Genomic DNA, 21,779 nt, shown 5'->3' with positions numbered 1-21,779 from the left:
AATACCTTATTTACATAAGTATTCAGACCCTTTGCTATGAGAATTTAAATTGAGCTCTGGTGCATCCTATTTCCATTGATCATCCTTGAGACATTTCTACAACTTGATTGGAGTCCACCTTGGGTAAATTCAGTTGATTGGACATGATTTGGAAAGGCACACACCTGTCTATATAAGGTCCCACAGTTGACAGTGCATGTCAAAGCACAAACCAATCCATGAGGTCGAAGGAATTGTCCGTAGAGCTTCGAGGCACAGATCTGGGGAAGGGTACCAAAAACGTTTTGCTGCATTGAAGGTCCCCAAGAACACAGTGGCCTCCATTATTCTTAAATGGAAGAAGTTTGGAACCACCAAGACTCTAGAGCTGGACTCCCGGCCAAACTGAGCAATCGGGGGAGAAGAGAGGTGCCCAAGAATGCAATACTCACTCTTACAGAGCTCTAGGGTTCCTCTGTGGAGATGGGAGAAACTTCCAGAAGGACAACCATCTCCGCAGCACTCCACCAATCAGGCCGTTATGGTAGAGTGGCTAGACGGAAGCCACTCCTCAGTAAAAGGCACATGACAGCCCGCTTGGAGTTTGCCAAAAGGCACCTAAAGATTCTCAGACCATGAGAATCTTGTTTCTCTGGTCTGATGAAATCAATATTAAACTTCTTGGCCTGAATGCCAAGCGTCACGTCTGTAGGAAACCTAGCACGATCCCTACGGTGAAGCATGGTGGTGGCAGCATTATGCTGTGGGGATGTTTTTCAGCGGCAGGGACTGGGAGACTAGTCCGGATCAAGGGAAAGATGAAAGGAGAAAAGTACAGAGAGATCCTTTATGAAAACCTGCTCCAGAGCGCTCAGGACCTCAGACTGGGGCTAAGGTTCACTTTCCAACAGAACAACGACCCTAAGCACACAGCCAAGACAATGCAGGTGTGGCTTCGGGAAAAGTCTCTGAACCCAGCCAAGGCCCGGACTTGAACCCGATCTAACAACTCTGGACAGAGCTTGAGTGGATCTGCAGCTAAGAATGGGAGAAACTCCCCAAATACAGGTGTGCCAAGCTTGTAGCGGCATATCCAATTAGACTCGAGGCTGTAATCGCTGCCAAAGGTGCTTCAACAAAGTACTGAGTAAAGGGTCTGAATACTTATGTAAATGTAATATTTACCCCAACGTACAGGGGTAAAGGTTTACCCCCAACGTACAGGGGTAAAGGTTTACCCCCAATGTACAGGGGTAAAGGTTTACCCCCAATGTACAGGGGTAACCTTTACCCCCAATGTACAGGGGTAACCTTTACCCCCAATGTACAGGGGTAAAGGTTTTATAGTTAAGCTCTAGTGACCATGAATGTTACAGCTTTTTTCAACTGTTGGTTAATGGGGGAGGTAGACAACAGATAATGGAAATAAATGACTCCAGGTGTAAAGTGGGGAAATTGGTGGTGTAATTTCGCTCAATGCAATATTCCCTGTTGTTGTGTCTCTCTCTCTCCCCTCACATTCTCTTAATATCTCTCTCTTTCTTCCTCCCTCACTCTCACTACCCCTCTAATGGTCTCATTCTCTTACACACACACATTCACACTTACATTAACAACTTATTAATGGCATTCGAATTTGACGAGTGCCCTGCCAACATCCCCTAGGTTGCAGAACATGAATAACCTACCTACTGTATGTGCAACCAAACCTCCCGAATGCTTTAGCCCTGGTCAATAGCAGAGAGTTTGCTGATCTAGGTCTTTCTATGAGTGCTATGGGAATATTCTGGCCGCAGGGCATTTTAATTCTCATATCTCCCATGGTTGTGTGGAAGTGGCGGAAAGAGCCAAGGATTTGGGTACAGCAGTGAAACAGTAGTACAAAGCATCAGACCAAGCACATTTTAGCTTGGACTGGATCCAGGCTCCCAGGTGCTTTAGTGGAAAGAAATGCAAGGCAGACATGACTCCTCAGGGAGAGCGAGGAACCCCCTGAGATATGTGTGTGTGCGTGCATTCTCAATGCTGTGTGTACGTGCATGTTCTTGGAGGTATTGAGGGCACCTGCGAGCAGGAGAATGAATGATTGTCGGTACTGTATGTTCTGACAAACAGAGGCTATAAGCTGCAGCATAAGCTGCTCACATCAAAGGCGGAGGAGGTTTGGCTTTATTAAGGCTCTTTCTAGGCACATAGGTGGCTTCCACAGCACCAGTGGCTGGTTCAACAACCTGGACCTTGTTACCAGCAAGCTTCTTCATCTTTGAATCCAAGCTTATCTGGGTAAATTGCTGGCTTGGTGTTAGGTGGAGTTGAATTTCAAAGGGCTTAATTGTAGATGCTGTATGTTTTAGCATATGGTGGATGGGGAAGTGCAGTGGTATGAGTATCAATATGGGTTTTCAACGTATAGTTAATCTATTTGAAAGACCCACTGCAAATGAAAGCCGATGCCAATACAGAGATACCATTTCCATTCTACCCGATTCGGATTTAAGTATGGATATTTTAAAGCATTCAATAATGCATTTATAGTAGATAGCTGCCACTTTTGACCATACACCATGATATAAACTTCAGATTAATTGGATTTTACATGATAAATTGCTTTAAAGTTAGCTGCACTCATGACCATAAACATAAGTTGCCTATACATGTATATTGGGCTCCCAAGTGGCGCAGCAGACTTAGCCACTGCATCTCAGTGCTAGAGGTGTCACTACAGACCCTGGTTCAATTCCAGGATCTATTCCAACCGGCTGTAATTGGGAGTCCCATAGGGCGGCACACAATTGGCCCATCGTCACCCGGGTTTGGCCGGGTTAGGCCGTCATTGTAAATAAGAATTAGTTCTTAACTAACTTGCCTAGTTAAATAAAGGTTATATTTTGCTCTGATGGAGGTATTTTCAATCCTAGTGCTTGAGAAACACTGGTTGCAGGCATTTGTTCTGGCTCAGCATTGACTAATTAACAATCTAACTAATGATTAATTCAACTAATTAGCAAGCACATGTTTAGCTGATTCAGATGGGTCAGCACTGGATTGGATCAGAAGCCTCTACATACTATGGCTCAGACCAGTACTGAAGAACACCAATGGATTCTAACTTCATGTGGACCAGTATTGTACTGCTTAAATTATTGTAGGTAAAATGCAGGTGACATAACTTTCACAGAACAGAGAATGCCTACTGCATTTTTCTGTGGGTTCTGGGTATATTCACCAACACCAATAGGCTACCTGTTTTCCCACAAATATTGTCTTAGGGTCATTTTTGACCCAGCAGTTATAAAATAATTTACACACCACAAAAACCACAAAGACACACACACACACATTGATAAATTGAGATTGTGTGCTACTGATTGAACTCAGACAAAACTAAAACTTCCTTGTGCGTGTACAGCATCTCCCCTCCACAACCCCACACATGACTCAAGTTCACAGACAGAATAAAAACAATTTCAGACAAAATAAACATTTCTTGAAAGCATTGTTTACTAATCGGGTATGCAGTCAGAGGCTATAAAGGTGCTGCAGATGACAGTCCCCCAGTTCTCTCTTTGCTGAAGCCATGAGTGAACGTTTCAGTTCCCAACAGGTCATAGATCTGATTTTATCAGATGTCCAGGAGGAACAAGAGAACAATGATTTAGAAGAGGAGGAGGTATCTGAAGAAGGTTGGGAAGAATACAGCATGATGGATCATCTTCAGATGAAGAAGGAATCCCCCAAGCTGAAAGAGAGACATTTTTGTCAAAGAACAGCAAAATAACATGGTCCTTGTCACCATATGACAACCAGGGCAGGGTGGCAGCCTAATATGTCATAAGGGTGACCCCAGGGCCCACAAGACATGCAATTGTCCAGGACATCGCCTCAACATTCTACATGTTCATTACACCAGCCATCGAAACAATCATCCTGGAGATGACAAATTTGGAGGGTTTCTGTAAATATGGAGACAACTTAAAAAGGATGGATGAGATTGACCTGCGTGCCTACATACAGTAGGGCTGCTAATCTTAGCGGGTGTGTATAGGTCCCGAGGTGAGGCTACATGTAGTCTCTGGGATGCAGGGAGTGGAAGGGTAATTTTCCGTGCCAAGATGCCACTGTCTTTCACACTTTCTCAAGAATGTTACGATTTGATAATTGTGAGTCAAGACCTGCAAGATGCTTGAGAGACAAACTGGCGGCCATCTCCACCATCACCCAACCTCAACCCAATTGAGATGGTTTGGGATGAATCGGACCGCAGAGTGAAGGAAAACAGCCAACAAGTGCTCAGCACTTAGTTTTGAGGTTATGCTCAGGTAAAACAATTTGGCTAATCTATACTTCCAAGTCCAATTCTTGAAGATCAAGGGGTATAACATTTAATGGAATGACTGGAATTCTGATAGACTTTGTTAAACAGCCATCACTACCATAGAGAGGCTGCTGCCAACATACAGACTCAAATCTCTGGCCACTTTAATAAATGTACCTTATAAAAGGTATCACAAGTCACTTTAAATAACGCCACTTTAATAATGTTTACATATCCTACATTACTCATCTCATATGTATGTACTGTCTATACCATCTACTGCATCTTGCCTATGCCGCACAGCCATCACTCATCCATATATTTATATGTACATATTCTTATTCATCCCTTACATTTGTGTGTATAAGGTAGTTGTTGTGAATTTGTTAGATTACTTGTTAGATATTACTGCATTGTCGGAACTCGAAGCACAAGCATTTCGCTACACTCGCATTAACATCTGCTAACCAATTAGTATGTGACCAATACAATTTTATTAGATTTTTTAATGTAAAGATATAACTGAATTGTATTATTATATGTAGTAGAAAGCGATGGCTTAAAAGAAGCCTACATATCCAACCCATAAAGTAAAATTGAACATCCATATATGGCCAGCTATGTAAACTTTAATATTGATTTATCCTGCAATAGATGGCATTGAATTGGTAACGTACTTTTTTTTTCTAATGCCTAATAAGGATAAAGTAATCTAAAAAGTAACTGAATGTAATCAGGTTTCCGTTACTGACTTTGTGGGGTAATCCAAAATATACTTTACTGATTACAATTTTGAACTGGTAATTAGTAACTGTAACGGATTACATTTAGAAAGTAACCTACACAACCCTGCTGGTACAGCAGTAGCTAGTAGCTGTAGGTAAACTTGTTACTGATACGCCTAACATCTCCGGCGCAATTGATCGGTTGGATGTACTTGCTCCACCTGCAGAAATAATCTCTTATCAAAATGCGTACTCATCTTCCCCAGAATCAGTTTGAGAATTAAAAGAAAATTGTGCAATGCATATTTCGATTTGGCCTCTGTTATTGGTAAACCACTAGCCATTCTTCCCATATATAACTAGATTCCGCAACCCCCCGAAATTTTGGAACCTACGTGATGCGGTACCATGTGGTGAAGATGCAGATAGAAAGCTCTTTAAAGATGTTTCTGAGTGCGCCAGGTGCCTTGCGCAGGTCATTTGCAGACACTAACACAAGTCCATCGTTCCTACTTCTAGGCAAAAACGTTGGAGAGGTCTCACCATACGCGTTCTGGACGTTAGCAGCAGCACAACGCTTCAGATCCAAACATGGATGGGGAGTGTTCGTTACCGAGAGGATAGTTAAGAAGGCAATTATTCAAATCCTGCAGCAATTTCAGTCGATGGCTGCTGTGGTGGTATCATAGCAACAACACCCAAGAATTAGAACAATATTAACAATAGCCCCGTATCACCCGCTGCCTGCCAGCACAAAACTCTCCATTACAAACTCGGCGCGCTGCTCTCTGACAAGACACTCCCTGGAGAGGAGCGCGGGTGAGCCGGATAAAAAGGATAGTATTTTTCTCCCAGACGCAGGTTGACTTGGAAAGGCTTACGCCTCGATGAAAACTACATCGCCGAGTGACTGTGACTGGATCCTCTTGCTAAAGAAGATCGCCAGATCCTTTGCCAGAATGGAATTACATGGAATAAACGAAGTTTCCTTTTACGACATGAGATATCCGCGCCCGGGAATCGAAACTTTCTTTCAGGGTTTTTAATATGTGGTTGCATTGCCTGTCTTCTATGGTAAGCTTACCATTATATAGGCGTTTGGATATGACACTGAAGTAGCCTACTAGTGCTAGAATAAGCGGCTCATCTGAATGTCATGCATTTTTACTGTGCTTGTTCATTATGTGTTATAGATAGCTCCTGTCACGACCGCAGGACGCCTATTGAACATGATTTCTTTGCTCCTGCTCAATTGGGAACAAACCCGTATTTTCTTCCAATTGAAGACATTCTGTTTATGTTTAATCTATCTATGTAGATTATGTCGTGGGCCTAATGCACTATATCAATATAGCCATATCTGACCATTTATATAGGCCTGTCAATAGAGCCTAAAATGTAATGTTATCATAACCGTGAATAGCCTACTAAATATACACCAACTGCACTTATGAATCCTCAGTTTCTTGTCCAAGGACTGGATGACTGAATAATTGACAGACATCATGCATTTGGATGTGGAGTGCTGGTAAAATCACAATGCGCATCTGTTATCATGACATGAGCTTGCCTTCCATACTTGGAAATCCACAAGCCTTACTGACTGTCCTCATAATGTGTTATATACTGAATAGTTGTTATACTCGGCTACAGTAGGCATACTATTCTTTGTTTAGTTCAAAGTTCAACTCATTTGTAGCGTCAAGTGAACATTGTTTAATGGCACTGTAGGTGCGTTTCACATCAAAGTCTGTGGCATGGTCATAGATATTCTCACATGACTGGCTGCTTTGTCTGGTTGCCTCGGCATTGGCACCCCAGTGTTCCTCTTGACTCAAATTGTTATTATCATCATCATCTGTGTGTATGTATGTGTGTGTGTGTTGTCGTGCATCTGCAAGTGTATATGTCTTAGCATGCCTCTCTCTCTCTCTCTGTGTGTGTGTGTGTGTGTTTGACAGGGTTCGGTGGTTCACTATACATTGTGACTGAGTGTGATTGAAAGAGGGAATATTCACGTAATCAGAACCCCACTTATGTTACCAGCAATTTGGAGATCAGTTACCAAGTGACCGAACTAAACCCGTGTCATTATTAGGCTAATTATGCAATCAATTATTAAAATGTGAAGATATACTCAGGTTCTTTGTAAAGTGCATAAATTATGTTTGGAAATTGTCTCTTGAACATAAACAATAGGATTAAGATTGTTTGGGGAAAACGGCTGACATTGAAATCCTATAATCCTAAAACCTGCAACATAACTCGCTGCAATGTAAATGAATGGTGATATTCTCCTAATCATATAGCAAATAGAATTCTGATGAAGTAGACAATTGTGTTTGGCCATTGCCTTAGGGAACATAGGCAAACATTATGAAAATCCCTCAGATAAACAGACACAGACTCCTCAGAAACAACATTCCTGCTATTCCCCAACACAGTTTGAGATACACCTTCCCAGCACAACATGTTCAACCCCACGGGTAAACTAACCTGGCCATAGGACTCCTGTACAACCCCAGGGCATGTTTAGCACCATGACCTCATGCATGTGCAATAGAGGTGGTTTGGTGACCTTAGTAAGCTTGCCTTAGACGAGTTGCTCTGGGTCAGAGAGGATCTCCCTGCGGAGAGACAATGGCTAGGCTTCGGCTCAGCAGGCTAATGTGCTTTTCTGGCAAGCAAGACACCTGGGTTCAAACCCTGTCATTCACACAAGCATTAGAACCCAGTAGAGTCCAGTTATAGCAATGGAGAGTGTTTAGAGGCTCTGTGAGGTTGGACAGAGCTATGGACCTGGTGAATTTACTGCAAAGAACTAAATGGTGATGAATGTGGATGTTTATAGGATACAGGTACAGTAGTCAAGTCTCTGTGTTTGACAGAGGGGGAGGAGACCACAGAGATATATACAGAGTATAGTGTATCCAACTCTATTGGTGAGACATGGTCAAAAGACCGATGCAGTGCAGTAGAAAAGCTGAGGACTGTTGAGGTATGTTTCAAGTTATGTTGCTATTTATGGAGAGATGGGCGATAAGATGAGCGTTGGTGGCGGGTATATCTATCTATGAAGAGGAGAGTTTGGTGTGGGAGTAGTAGATATTAATAGCAAAACTTAAATAACCAATATACTGTATATAACCAACATGATGAAGGCTCCCAAGGAGCGCTGGAGGGACTGGTAGAGAATAGTGCCTAACAGGAGGTCGGCAGAGTCACAGGACCAACTCAATTGTACGAAGGTACCCCTTTGCTATTTCCTCAACACCAAAATGTCACCTGACTTTTACTTTTAGCCTGTTAAGTTTCCCTGTGTCATTGGAATTTCAACACATCAGTTGCCCATTTCTGAGATCATAATGGACGTCATTGTGTTTACTATTCACCCTTGTTTATATACTAGCTCTGGGAGAATGGAGGAGAGATCAACCGTGTTATGATGCAGGTTTTATAGTTTTGGTCAAAGTTTATGATGGATAGATGTAATCAAAGATGACTACAGTCTCTGTTTGCCTTTACAGCACTGACATGCTTGGAATTTCAGTATTTTACTTCTCATTAAGCATAGAATAAATCCCTCATCCGTGTGTGTGCATGAGTACTTTTGTGGTTGTGTGTGTACAGTGTGTGTGTGTGCATGACCTTGTACTTGTGTGTGTGTGCGTGCCAGCGCTCATGTGTTTAATGATCTCAGACATCATTTGACACAGGAGTTAAGGAGATCAATAGAATAGCGGGCGAAAACATCAGCACATCAACGTTTCAATGCCAGCAGCCTTCGATCCAATCCTGCATCCTTATGATGCATAGCTTTGAGGGAAATTGCACAGTGTGCTTGTTTGAGATTAGATTTACGAACTCTATTTGATCTCACATGTCATTCCTATATGACAGTTTAAATGCATCTCATTCTCCCACTGCGACGCTGAGGTTACAGATCAGTTTGCAGTTCAAAGGTTCATTCAACGATCCATAAATGCCTTATTGACTTCACAGGTTGACAATACAACCCTGTCATGCTTCAGTTCCTCAAGAAATGTATTTACTGTCCGGAGTGCATGTCATATTATTTATCTATTTGGTACATCTCTTGTAATTTACAATTCATTTAATCAGGAATTTCAGGAATCGATTTGTCTCTGCCTGACTCATTGGCTATTGATCGATTGCCGTGCTATATGAATTATAGTGCGGTTTTATTCCTGCCAATATATTTATTCCCTGGTATTCAACTGAATTACTGTCTTCACAGAAAAATGACCGGTATGCCTTTTGTCGGAGGATGGCGAGATGATGTAAAGAACATGGGGTCTCTGTCACGGAGGAGAAGAATGTTCTGAGACCAGAGCCAGTAGCGGTTTGTTTTTACATATGCTTAGAGGCCCATTATCAGCAACCCCCACTCCTGTGTTCCAATGGCACGTTGTGTAAACTAATCAGAGTTTATCATTTTAAAAGGCTAATTGAACATTATAAAACCCTTTTGCAATTATTTTGGCACAGCTGAAAACTGTTGTTCTGATTAACGAAGCAATAAAACTGGCCTTCTTTAGACTAGTTGAGTATCTAGAGCATCAGCATTTGTGGGTTCGATTACAGGCTCAAAATAGCCAGAAACAAAGACCTTTCTTCTGAAACTCGTCAGTCTATTCTTGTTCTGAGAAATTAAGGCTATTCCATGCAAGAAATTGCCAAGAAACTGAAGACAGAAAAGTGATGACAGGTTACATCACCTCTGTCTACAGATTGACACAGTCCCCAACTTGAACACATTGCTTTAGCTACACCCATAGGTGCCAGGCAATAGTTGCTGACCCACGTACCCCCTACAAAGCCCCCTATTTTCTCTATGGGAGAGATGTACGCTTGCACTCTCATAAAAAATGGTTCCAAAAGGGTTCTTCATCTGTCCCCATAGGACACCCCTTTTTGGTTCCAGGTAGAAATGTTTTGGGTTCCATATAGAACCCTCTGTGGAAAGGGTTCTACATGGAACCCAAAACAGTTATATTTGAAACCAAAAGTGTTCTACCTGGAACCAACAAGGATTCTTCAAAGGGTTATCCTATGGGGACAGCCAAAGAACCCTTTTAGTTTCTAGCATCTTTTTCTCTAAGAGTGTTTATGCAGATCAGGCAACAATGGTTTAATGAGACCTGTAACTGGACACATTTGTCATCACAAATGAAGAATTATAGTTGCAATATACAACTAGGAGGCTATTCCCACCAAATGTCAGCACTGTGTGTTCTCTCGCTCCCTGCTGATTTACAACTGGGAGATATTTAATTTTATGGCTACTCCAGTCTCCTTTTCAGCTCATTTATCACCTGATTTACTTAACAAAACGCACATCTCAATAAGTGGTCCAAGTATCCTCATGACATGGCACAAGTGTGGGGGTGGGCCTTTCCTCTTTCGTTCTCTATTGTTCCTCAAGCAAGGGGGGAGACAGATGACATTGGAAATTCCCATCCTTGAAGTTTGATAATATACAGTAATAATATACAGTAATTCACTGTTAATAGCACCAATCTGATCAAATTCACAGGCGAGTTCCTTGTCCTCATAATTTGTGAGCTAACAAAAAATGTCTGGTAGTGAAGTGAGAAAAAAAAACAGATGAGTTTTTTTCAATGCTAATATTGAAGTGATCACATTAAGCTAAATGAGCTAGCCTACAGACAGCTAGCCATTTTAATTGGACTGGCCTCCTGTGACCAAGGGTTAATACAAAAAGGCCAACACAAACACAAACACTTCGAGCCTCCCTGAAGGCGTTAGCTACTAGCTAGCTTCTTCACTCCTCCATTTTGTTAGTCGCTTCTCGCTGTGTTGATAAGCCTCAGCTGGGTCTAGGATGCCGCGTGCAGGGGTATAGCCCTGAAAGCGCTCCTGTGGGCCCAGCAGCCATTTGATTTGTCCCTTTGAATTAGCTCCGACACCAGGTGCTTCTTTCTGCTCCATCTGTTTGCCAGCAAGGGGAGAATTAAAAGAGGCTTATTTTTCATCCAGGAGCATGTTTTTTTTATTAGCGAGCTAAAGGGCTGTGTCCTCTAATTTAATTTCTGTTGAGCGTGTGAGTTGTTTGGGGGGGATAAAAGTGTGAGTCTTTTTGATTGAAGTACACTTTCAAAATGGTCATATTTCAGGGATGTGGTGTGTTCTTTCTCTCACTACTTTGATAAGGTTAATTTATAATAAAGTATGTGCAATCAACATCGTTTGTTTTGCACACAGGGGTGTAATGCATAATTGAATAATTGATTTATTTGTGATTGATTTATTGGACTTGGTATTCACCCTTACATCGTGGTTTGTTTTAGGGGGACTATTGGAACTAATTACCATTAGACTGAAGCCATTATACCCATGTGTTGATTGGTAACCATCAATAATCAGCTGTGTCTGTGAGCTAATGAAACACCTTCAGGCAGAGCGAGGTGTGAGTTCCTCTGGATCACACTGTTATCGTCTCCTTCTCTCATTAACATTATTCATCCTGTGGTTGCTGACTGTTTCACGCCACCAGAGAGTCACTTGCTCCAGCTGGGAACTGCAGTGTGCACCAATCTCCATGCATCTACATGAACCTTTGTATGATTAGAACTCCTGTGGACAAGATTTAGGTCTTGGATTATATATTTGAATATGCCCTCCTGAGGTGGTCGATGTGCCTATGTTATGGAGAATCATATTTTTACTCTTCACAGTAGTCAGTGGAGTAGTCAGAGAAAGGAGAGCATTTTCATGGCAAATCTCCACAGATGGCGAAGATCTTTGTATCAAAGCATAAGTGTGACGTGTCCAGGTAGACTAGGTCAGCTGAGACAGCAGCAGTCTTGTGAGAGTGTTACTCCTCTCTGGTTGAGGTGAGGAGGCCTGTATGGGGAGCTTCAATTTCTTTGGCTCTGCTTGGCTTCTTCAAGGTGGTGCATTTAGCTCGCTGTATGTGCACCATCACCAGTTGCACAATAACATCAAAAGAAGCTCAATTGGGCCAGAATACCACCATGTCTGGTAACACTGACTGCTCACATCAACACACTTTTTAGACCACATTTTCAGGCACATTGACTTTCACTGGATGCTTTTAAACATCTCCTTTTAGTTTCGTTATCTGCCTTTAGCTCAAGGGGATAGCTCAGTGGTATATTTCTCCACTCATTGTATAGGTATTGGCATTGCTGTTGGTTTCGCTATTGATAGTGACGGTGTACCTAATTCAAAGTTTTAGAGCTTTTCCGGTGATTTATCACCCAACTGCAGGCATCCCCCAAGGTTTAGTCTCAAATCCGTTCCTGATGTGCCGGGCATAGCAAGAGCCAGTAAGCACACTACACAGACAGTGTAGGCTTTTAAGGGACAGCCTTCTTCCTGTATTCAGTGTTTTCTATAGGGTTCATTTTCACAATGTGCACAATGTAGTAGAGTTTCTTGATGCATTACTCTATGCAGCTGTCAACCGTAGTATTTGGTAAAGGTGGTACCTGGCGTGTAGAAATCAAAGTGGCGTGGCAGTGGACGACCAGCTGTTTTCTTTCTTCACACTCCACTTAGGCTTTATAGCCGGCGAGCAAGCAGTCGGTGACATGTGTGTGTTGCTCTATATTTCCCTGTTGTTCTTGCAACACTGTATTGTGAAGCCACAGAATGTCTGCTTATCCCACTCTGCTATGCCGCTCTGTCATTTTGGTGCATTCATTCCAGAGCGCATGTGTGTGTGTGTGTGTCTGTGTGTGTGTGCACATGCATGTGTCTCACTCCGCTCCCTGTGCTGTGGCGGAAGTCTCATCACTCCCACACGTCTGGAGCTGTCACCCAGTGAGCAAGCGCCTCCGGAAAACAGGCTTCACTTTGTATTGATTCTCATTGTTTTGCTCCTCCTTCATCCTGAAAGAGCTTCATTTGGCATGCATATTTCACTGGGATGATCTAAATTAGTCAGAGCATAGCGGAAGTGTTGCGCTATTGCACTGAATAGGAATGTAGTAGTTTGTGTTGGCGTTTGTTCAAGTGTCTCCTCTCTAAATGTATCACAAACTTATGACCATATCAAATTCAGCAGTGGAATAACTATTATGGACCGCTTGAGTATCATCATCAGTATTGCACATCTAGGTCTATTATCTAACCCTGTCTCTTCCTCTCCCTTTTCTCTTTCTGTCTCTATTTTTCCCCTTTCTCTGACCTTCTCTCCCTGACTACCTCTCACTCACTTTCCCCCTCGCTCTCTAGCCTCAGGATGAGTGAGTGAGCAGTCCGTCTGCCGAGTCCCAACCATGATCGCCACCGGAGGCCTGCTGCGGATCAACAGGAGGCAGGACTCGCTGCGCTCTAAGAGCCGTGCCGAGAACAAGCGTAAGAGAAAAGCCAAGAAGAAGCGGAAGAATGAGGTGGTGGTGGTCAAGGGCAAGCTGAATCTCTGCTCCATCTCGGGGGTGGTGGCGGCTATTGGGATTCTAATCCTACTGGTGGGCATTGCCATGGCCATACTGGGTTACTGGCCCAGGGAGAGCCCACTGTACCCGGATCCGCCCAAAATCCAGATAATTTACAACAAAAAGGAGGAGTCAGGGCTGACAGGCAACTGGACGAACAACGCGAAGGATGGATTTCACTTGGATGGGGATTTGGTCAGTAACAATCGTTCCAACGGCACAGGTTTAGAGCAGCCGTCTATGGGCTTCCTGGCTGAGTTCTTGGATAAGTACCTGTACTCTGACAAGTTGAAGGTGTTCGGTCCCCTCATCATGGGCATTGGCATCTTCCTGTTTATCTGCGCCAATGCGGTACTGCATGAGAACCGCGATAAGAAGACCAAAATCATCAACCTGAGGGACATCTACTCCACTGTCATTGACATCCACAGCTTGCGGACTAAGGAGAACATGCCGCTCAATGGCTTTGTGAACTACATGCAGTCCAAAGGGGTGGAGGGCAAACCTAGCGCTGCATATACCGCTGCCCTACTAGCCAAAGGCACTTGGCCTTCGGGAGGTTCGCCGGATGAGGGCAGCCTGGGCCCCTCCAGATGCCACTCCCTGACTAGGTCAAGGGTGTCATCTCTAGAGAGGCAGACGTTCACCGACACAGTCTACACTATCTCCAGACACAGCGGGGCCGGCCAGCAGAGCAGCCCGATTTCCATCCCCAAACGGTGGGAGACCCGGACAATAGTGGCCTCCTCGGTCAACGCCTTCACTCTCCCCATGACCAAACCCAACCATCGGGCCAACCAGCATCAGCGCAGGCCTTCAGCCAAAGCAGAGGCAGGGAGGAGCAGGGCTGCCCTGTGTGACTCTGGCGAAGAAGACGAAGCCTGGGTTGGGTACGGTGTTCCAGAAACCACCACCCAGGCAAATGTGGAGACTTTGCAGACGGCTATGCTCCTGCCTCAGGACTCTGTGGAGGTGTACAAGAGCAGTGGTAGCCTCCAGGGGGCGCTTCAGGGCTCCCAGATCCAGCTGCTCCCCTCGTCCCCCACTGGCCCCAGGGTGATGGGTTCCCACTTGTCCCTCAGCGCCCTGACAGACTACTCCAGGTCCATCGACCTGGGCATCACTCCATCCACCCCCACCGAGTGGAAGGTGGAACGGTCCCGGCGACTCAGTTGCCCTCGTTTAGAGGTACCGGGAGGTGGTGGGTACATCAAACTGGGCGACCTGGGGGGGGAGTCCTTTGAGTCAAGGGAGTCATGTGAGGTGACCGCCTTCAGCCGAGTGACCTCAGAGGAGGGTCTGGCTAAGAGTCAGAGGGAAGGAGGAGTAGCCAATGAACAGGAGGAGAGCAGCCCCGGGGAACGACAGGACAGGTGCTCAAGGCGATACTCCAACAAAGAGAAACTTCTCATGATCTCTCAGTCAGACTCCGTTTTGGACGATGAGGAAGTGGATAGCACAGAGATATGATTGGACAATTACTGATTGGTGGATTGAGTTAATTTGGAGAAAAAAAATTGACACATGATAACTCGCAGTTGGTTGAAGACACTTGACAGCAGTTTCATGGAATTATGACAACGACAATACTGCATAGGATCTGAGATCTAGAGGATCTTGTGGTTCGTTGCAAATGCAATTATCGGTATGTGACCAAAAGCCGAACATGGTCTTTGGAGGCTATGAAAACAGAAGACTGTGTGTATAGTATTTTGTCAAGGGTTTGTTTGTGTAGGTTGGAAGAATCGCACCCAACTGAAAGAGTTTCAAAGCAAAAAGATAACATTAACCAAAAAAGGGCCCGTTTTAAAATGGTGATTGAACCGTTAGTTACTGTACCATCCACTTGATGTAATAGTTTCTCTAATTTGTAGAAATATAGTGTGTCTGTTCCACCTACTGTCACAACTGATACTGTAGTAGTATATTGATTGAGAGTTGCTGTCTCAACAGCATGTATTTTGTACTTTAATGTCCTTGCCGTTTTTATCAGTTTGAATTCAAACTTTAATAGCAATACATCATTGACCATCTCTGTTTGCTTGTGGGGGAAACAATGTTGGCATATTTGCCTGTGTGTCTTTTAAATTCTCTGAGTAAGGCTTGTATGTTATTGTTTAGAACTGTCTTGACTTGCTTGTTAAGGAATCTCCTGTATATCTTTGCTATCGCTTTTGCCTGGGCGAAATGAAAAACAACACTCTAACTAGCACAATTCACAGCTGAACACTTGTATCTCTGTACAAGTAGCCTAAGTACCTTAGCACAAGTAACCATCTGTGGAAAAAATACTTATCAAATCAATGTTATCCTGTGCAAAAGCAGCTGGATTGTTTTTGTAGTTGGTTCTTGTTCAATAACACACCTGCAGTAAATAATTGTATTCCAATTGTTCCTGGTGCCCATGGTCAATTCAACCATCCCATGGTCGTCCTATGGCTCAATCAGTCTTCAAATAAACTTATGAAGCTGTCTCATTATCTGTACCATCTGTTATTCCGACATGTCAATCAAGTTATCAACCCAAAGGTGTGAGAACACTCTCCAAATTGAGTACTCAGCCTAGCCAAGCAGATATTTATGTGCCAGTGTGTTAAAAAATATTAGTTCAGCAATGTATAGCTGAAAGAGAGAGAGAGAGATGGAGAGAGAGAGATATATAGAGTGTGAGGGAGAAATAGAGGGAAAGAGAGAGATATAGAGAGAAAGAGGGAGAGAGAAAGAAAGAAAGGGAGTTAGAGAGAGAGAGAGGGAGCGAGAGAGAGAGAGAGATATAGAGAGTGAGGGAGAAAGAGAGGGAATGAGAGAGGGAGCGTGAGATATAGAGAGTGAGGGAGAAAGAGAGAAATAAAGGGGGAGAGAGGGGAAGAGAGAAAAAGAGAGGGAGAAAGCGAGAGAGAGAGTGAAAGAAAGGGAGAGAGAGAGCGAGAAAGAGTGGAAGAGAGAAAAAGAGGGGGGATGGAAAGCATGAGAGAGAAAGCTAGAAAGAGAGGGAGAGAGATGGAGCATGAAAGAGAGCTGGGTGTAAGTGTAAGAACAAGTGTTTTCCTGTCAATGGGAGTAACAGAGTCCCACATTTGGTACGGAATCCTGGTTTCCATCTGTTCATGGGGAGAAGGAGCTTTATATAAAATAAAATACAATTTTATTGGTCACATACACATGGTTAGTAGATGTTATTGCGAGTGTAGCGAAATGCTTATGCTTCTAGATCCGACAGTGCAGCAGTATCTAACAGGTCATATCTAATAATTCCACAACAAAACCTAATACACACAATCTAGTAAAGGAATGGGATGAGAATATATAAGTATAAAATATATGGATGAGCAGTGACAGAGAGGCTAAGATGCAATAGATAGTATATAATAGATAGTGAAGGATACAGTATATACATATGAGTTGAGTAATGCAAAATACATAAACATTCTTAAAGTGGAATTATTAAAGTGACTAGTGTTCCATATATTAAAGTGGCCAATAATATCAAGTCTGTAGGTAGGCAGCCGCCTCTCTGTGCTACTGGTGGCTGTTTAACAATCTGATGAGATAGAAGCTGTTTTTCAATCTCTCTGTCCCAGCTTTGATGCACATGTACTGACCTCGCCAACTGGAAGGAAGCGGTGTGAACAGGTAGTGGCTCGGGTGGTTATTGTCCTTGATGATATTTTTTACCTTCCTGTGACATCAGGTGTTGTAGGTGTCCTGGAGGGCAGGTAGTTAGGCCCCGGTGATGCGTTGTGAAGACCGCAACACCCTCTGGAGAGCCCTGCGGTTGTGGGTGGTGCAGTTGCCGTACCAGGCGGTGATACAGACCGACAGGATGCTCTCAATTGTGCACCTGTAAAAGTTAGTGAGGGTTTTCAGTGACAAGTCAAATGTTTTCAGCCTCCTGAGGTTTAGGAGGCTTTGTTACACCTTCTTCACCACACTGTCTGTGTCCTTGGACCATTTCAGTTTGTCAGTGATATGTACATCGAGGAACTTAATACTTTCCACCTTCTCCACTGCTGTCCCATCGATGTGGATAGGGGGGTGCTCCCTTTGCTGTTTCCTGAAGTCCACGATCATCTCTTTTGTTTTGCTGACATTGAGTGAGAGGTTATTTTCCTGACACCACTCTCCCAGGGCCCTCACCTCCTCCCCGTAGGCTGTCTCGTCATTGTTGGTTATCAAGTCTACAACTGTAGTGTCGTCTACAAACTTGATGATTGAGTTGCAGGCGTGGGGTACGATGGTGTTGAATGCTGAGCTGTAGTCGATGAACAGCATTCTTACATAGGTATTCCTCTTGTCCAGATGGGATAGGGCAGTGTGCAGTATGATGGCGATTGCATCGTCTGTGGACCTATTGGGGCGGTAAGCAAATTGGAGTGGTTCTAGGGTAGGGTAGGGTGGAGGTGATATGATCCTTGACCAGTCTCTCAAAGCACTTCATGACGACAGAAGTCAGTGCTATGGGGCGATTAGATTTCTTGGGAACAGGAACAATGGTGGCCATCTTGAAGCATGTAGGGACAGCAGACTGGGATAGTGATTGATCGAATCTGTCCGTAAACACACCAGCCAGCTGGTCTGCACATGCTCTGAGGAAGCGGCTAGGGATGCCGTCTGGGCCAGCAGCCTTCCGAGGGTTAACGTTTAAATATTTTACTCACGTCTACCACGGAGAAGGAGAGCCCGTAATCTTTGGTAGCGGGCTGTATCAGTGGCACTGTATCGTCCTCAAAGCACACAAATAAGTTGTTTAGTTTATCTTGGAGCAAGACGTCGATGTCCGAGACGGGGCTGGTTTTCTTTTTGTAATCCATGATTGTCTGAGGGCCTGCCACATATGTTTGAGCCGTTGAATTGCGACTCCACTTTGTCTCTATACTGACACTTTGCTAGTTTGATTGCCTTATGGAGGGAATAACTACACTGTTTTGTATTCGGTCATGTTTCCAGTTGCCTTGCCATGATTAAATGCGATGGTACGTGCTTTCAGTTTTGCGCAAATGCTGCCATCAATCCACAGTTTCTGGTTAGGGAAGGTTTTAATAGTCACCATGGGTACAACATCTCCTATATACTTCCTTATAAACTCGCTCATCGAGTCAGCGTATACGTTAATGTTATTGTCTGTGGCTACCCGGAACATATCCCAGTTCATGTGATCGAAGCAATCTTTAAGCGTGGAATCCGATTGGTCAGACCAGTGTTGGATAGACCTAAGGAGGGGAGCAAAAGATGGAGTCATGGTCAGATTTGCCAAAAGGAGGGTGGGGGAGGGCCTTGCAGTGTGTTACTTGCTTGTGTACTGCAATCGATATGCTGATAGAATTTAGGTAGCCTTGTTCTCAGATTAGCTTTGTTAAATTCCCCAGCTACAATAATTGCAGCCTCAGGATATATGGTTTCCAGTTTGCATAAAGTCCAGTGAAGTTCCTTGATGGCCGTCTTGGTATCTGCTTGCGGGGTGGATATACATGGCTGTGACGATAACCGAGGAGTGTTATCTGAGGAGATAATACGGTCGGCATTTGATAGTGAGGAATTCTAGGTCAGGTGAACAAAAGGACTTGAGTTCTTATTTGTTGTTACAATTACACCATGAGTCGTTAATCATGAAACATACACCCCCGCCCTTCTTCTTACCAGAGAGATGTTTGTTCCTGTCGGCGCTATGCACTGAAAATGCCGTTGGCTATATGGATTTCGACAGGATGTCCCCAGCTAGCCATGTCTCTGTGAAACAGAGTATGTTACAATCCCGGATATCTCTTTGGAATGCAACTCTTGCCCTAATTTCGTTGACTTTGTTAACTAGGGACTGGACATTAGTGAGTAATATACTCGGAAGCGGTGGGTGGCGTGCGCACATCCGAAGCCTCACTAGAAGACCGCTCCGGCACGCTCTCCCCCGACGGCATTGTTTTGGGTAACCTCTGGAATCAGTTCAAATGCCCAAATCCGCTTTGGGAAAGTCGTATTCTTGGTCGTAGTGCTGGTAGTGCTGGGCTAACAATGTAAGAAATAATACATACAAATACTGCAGTTTCCTAAGTACTCGAAGCGAAGCTGCCATCTCTCGGTGCCAGCGTGCATACAATTACAAGCAAAATGATTCCCCACATTTTAGTGCCAATCCCCAAGCTGTCGGACGTCTTATGTAAATGTGACTGGCCGCTCTGATTGATTATTATGGATTTAATCTAACCTTTCTATGGATAGGACACCGCGTGTTTCTCCACTGTATTCGTTTGAGGGTCTTTGAAGTGTGTGTGTGTGCTCTTTGAACATGTATTCATTTATTTTAGTTCTGCAGCAATCCAAGAGCAACATAAATTCAACCCTAAAATAGATTATGCACATTAAACCCGTTTAAGCTGGTCTGCACATGCTCTGAGGAAGCGGCTAGGGATGCCGTCTGGGCCAGCAGCCTTCCGAGGGTTAACGTTTAAATATTTTACTCACGTCTACCACGGAGAAGGAGAGCCCGTAATCTTTGGTAGCGGGCTGTATCAGTGGCACTGTATCGTCCTCAAAGCACACAAATAAGTTGTTTAGTTTATCTTGGAGCAAGACGTCGATGTCCGAGACGGGGCTGGTTTTCTTTTTGTAATCCATGATTGTCTGAGGGCCTGCCACATATGTTTGAGCCGTTGAATTGCGACTCCACTTTGTCTCTATACTGACACTTTGCTAGTTTGATTGCCTTATGGAGGGAATAACTACACTGTTTTGTATTCGGTCATGTTTCCAGTTGCCTTGCCATGATTAAATGCGATGGTACGTGCTTTCAGTTTTGCGCAAATGCTGCCATCAATCCACAGTTTCTGGTTAGGGAAGGTTTTAATAGTCACCATGGGTACAACATCTCCTATATACTTCCTTATAAACTCGCTCATCGAGTCAGCGTATACGTTAATGTTATTGTCTGTGGCTACCCGGAACATATCCCAGTTCATGTGATCGAAGCAATCTTTAAGCGTGGAATCCGATTGGTCAGACCAGTGTTGGATAGACCTAAGGAGGGGAGCAAAAGATGGAGTCATGGTCAGATTTGCCAAAAGGAGGGTGGGGGAGGGCCTTGCAGTGTGTTACTTGCTTGTGTACTGCAATCGATATGCTGATAGAATTTAGGTAGCCTTGTTCTCAGATTAGCTTTGTTAAATTCCCCAGCTACAATAATTGCAGCCTCAGGATATATGGTTTCCAGTTTGCATAAAGTCCAGTGAAGTTCCTTGATGGCCGTCTTGGTATCTGCTTGCGGGGTGGATATACATGGCTGTGACGATAACCGAGGAGTGTTATCTGAGGAGATAATACGGTCGGCATTTGATAGTGAGGAATTCTAGGTCAGGTGAACAAAAGGACTTGAGTTCTTATTTGTTGTTACAATTACACCATGAGTCGTTAATCATGAAACATACACCCCCGCCCTTCTTCTTACCAGAGAGATGTTTGTTCCTGTCGGCGCTATGCACTGAAAATGCCGTTGGCTATATGGATTTCGACAGGATGTCCCCAGCTAGCCATGTCTCTGTGAAACAGAGTATGTTACAATCCCGGATATCTCTTTGGAATGCAACTCTTGCCCTAATTTCGTTGACTTTGTTAACTAGGGACTGGACATTAGTGAGTAATATACTCGGAAGCGGTGGGTGGCGTGCGCACATCCGAAGCCTCACTAGAAGACCGCTCCGGCACGCTCTCCCCCGACGGCATTGTTTTGGGTAACCTCTGGAATCAGTTCAAATGCCCAAATCCGCTTTGGGAAAGTCGTATTCTTGGTCGTAGTGCTGGTAGTGCTGGGCTAACAATGTAAGAAATAATACATACAAATACTGCAGTTTCCTAAGTACTCGAAGCGAAGCTGCCATCTCTCGGTGCCAGCGTGCATACAATTACAAGCAAAATGATTCCCCACATTTTAGTGCCAATCCCCAAGCTGTCGGACGTCTTATGTAAATGTGACTGGCCGCTCTGATTGATTATTATGGATTTAATCTAACCTTTCTATGGATAGGACACCGCGTGTTTCTCCACTGTATTCGTTTGAGGGTCTTTGAAGTGTGTGTGTGTGCTCTTTGAACATGTATTCATTTATTTTAGTTCTGCAGCAATCCAAGAGCAACATAAATTCAACCCTAAAATAGATTATGCACATTAAACCCGTTTATTCAGCTTCGTCCTTCCTCCCCCCTCCACTGCTGCATTCAAACTTGACCTCTGCAGTCATTTTTCCCCCCACCTGTCTGACCTTTCTCTCAGCCAGCCAAAGCAGATGTGCGAAAGATTTAAGGTTTTTCTCTCTCTCTCTCTCTCTCT

General features: G+C 43.9%; 1 protein-coding gene across 1 annotated transcript; it reads left to right on the top strand.

The window, feature by feature from the left end:
• The first annotated feature begins 5,483 nt into the window (after window positions 1-5,483).
• Window positions 5,484-15,938, top strand: LOC109899018 (transmembrane protein 200C). The gene is made up of 2 exons (XM_020494058.2): window positions 5,484-6,093; window positions 13,264-15,938. The coding sequence occupies exon 2, from the start codon at window positions 13,308-13,310 to the stop codon at window positions 14,934-14,936; it is 1,629 nt and encodes a 542-aa protein (XP_020349647.1). The 5' UTR covers window positions 5,484-6,093; window positions 13,264-13,307; the 3' UTR covers window positions 14,937-15,938.
• The last annotated feature ends 5,841 nt before the right edge of the window (window positions 15,939-21,779 follow it).

The sequence above is a fragment of the Oncorhynchus kisutch genome, linkage group LG11 (genome assembly GCF_002021735.2).
Source record: "Oncorhynchus kisutch isolate 150728-3 linkage group LG11, Okis_V2, whole genome shotgun sequence".
NCBI classification, from domain to species: Eukaryota; Metazoa; Chordata; class Actinopteri; order Salmoniformes; family Salmonidae; genus Oncorhynchus; species Oncorhynchus kisutch.
This window is presented reverse-complemented; position numbering and strand designations above follow the sequence as displayed.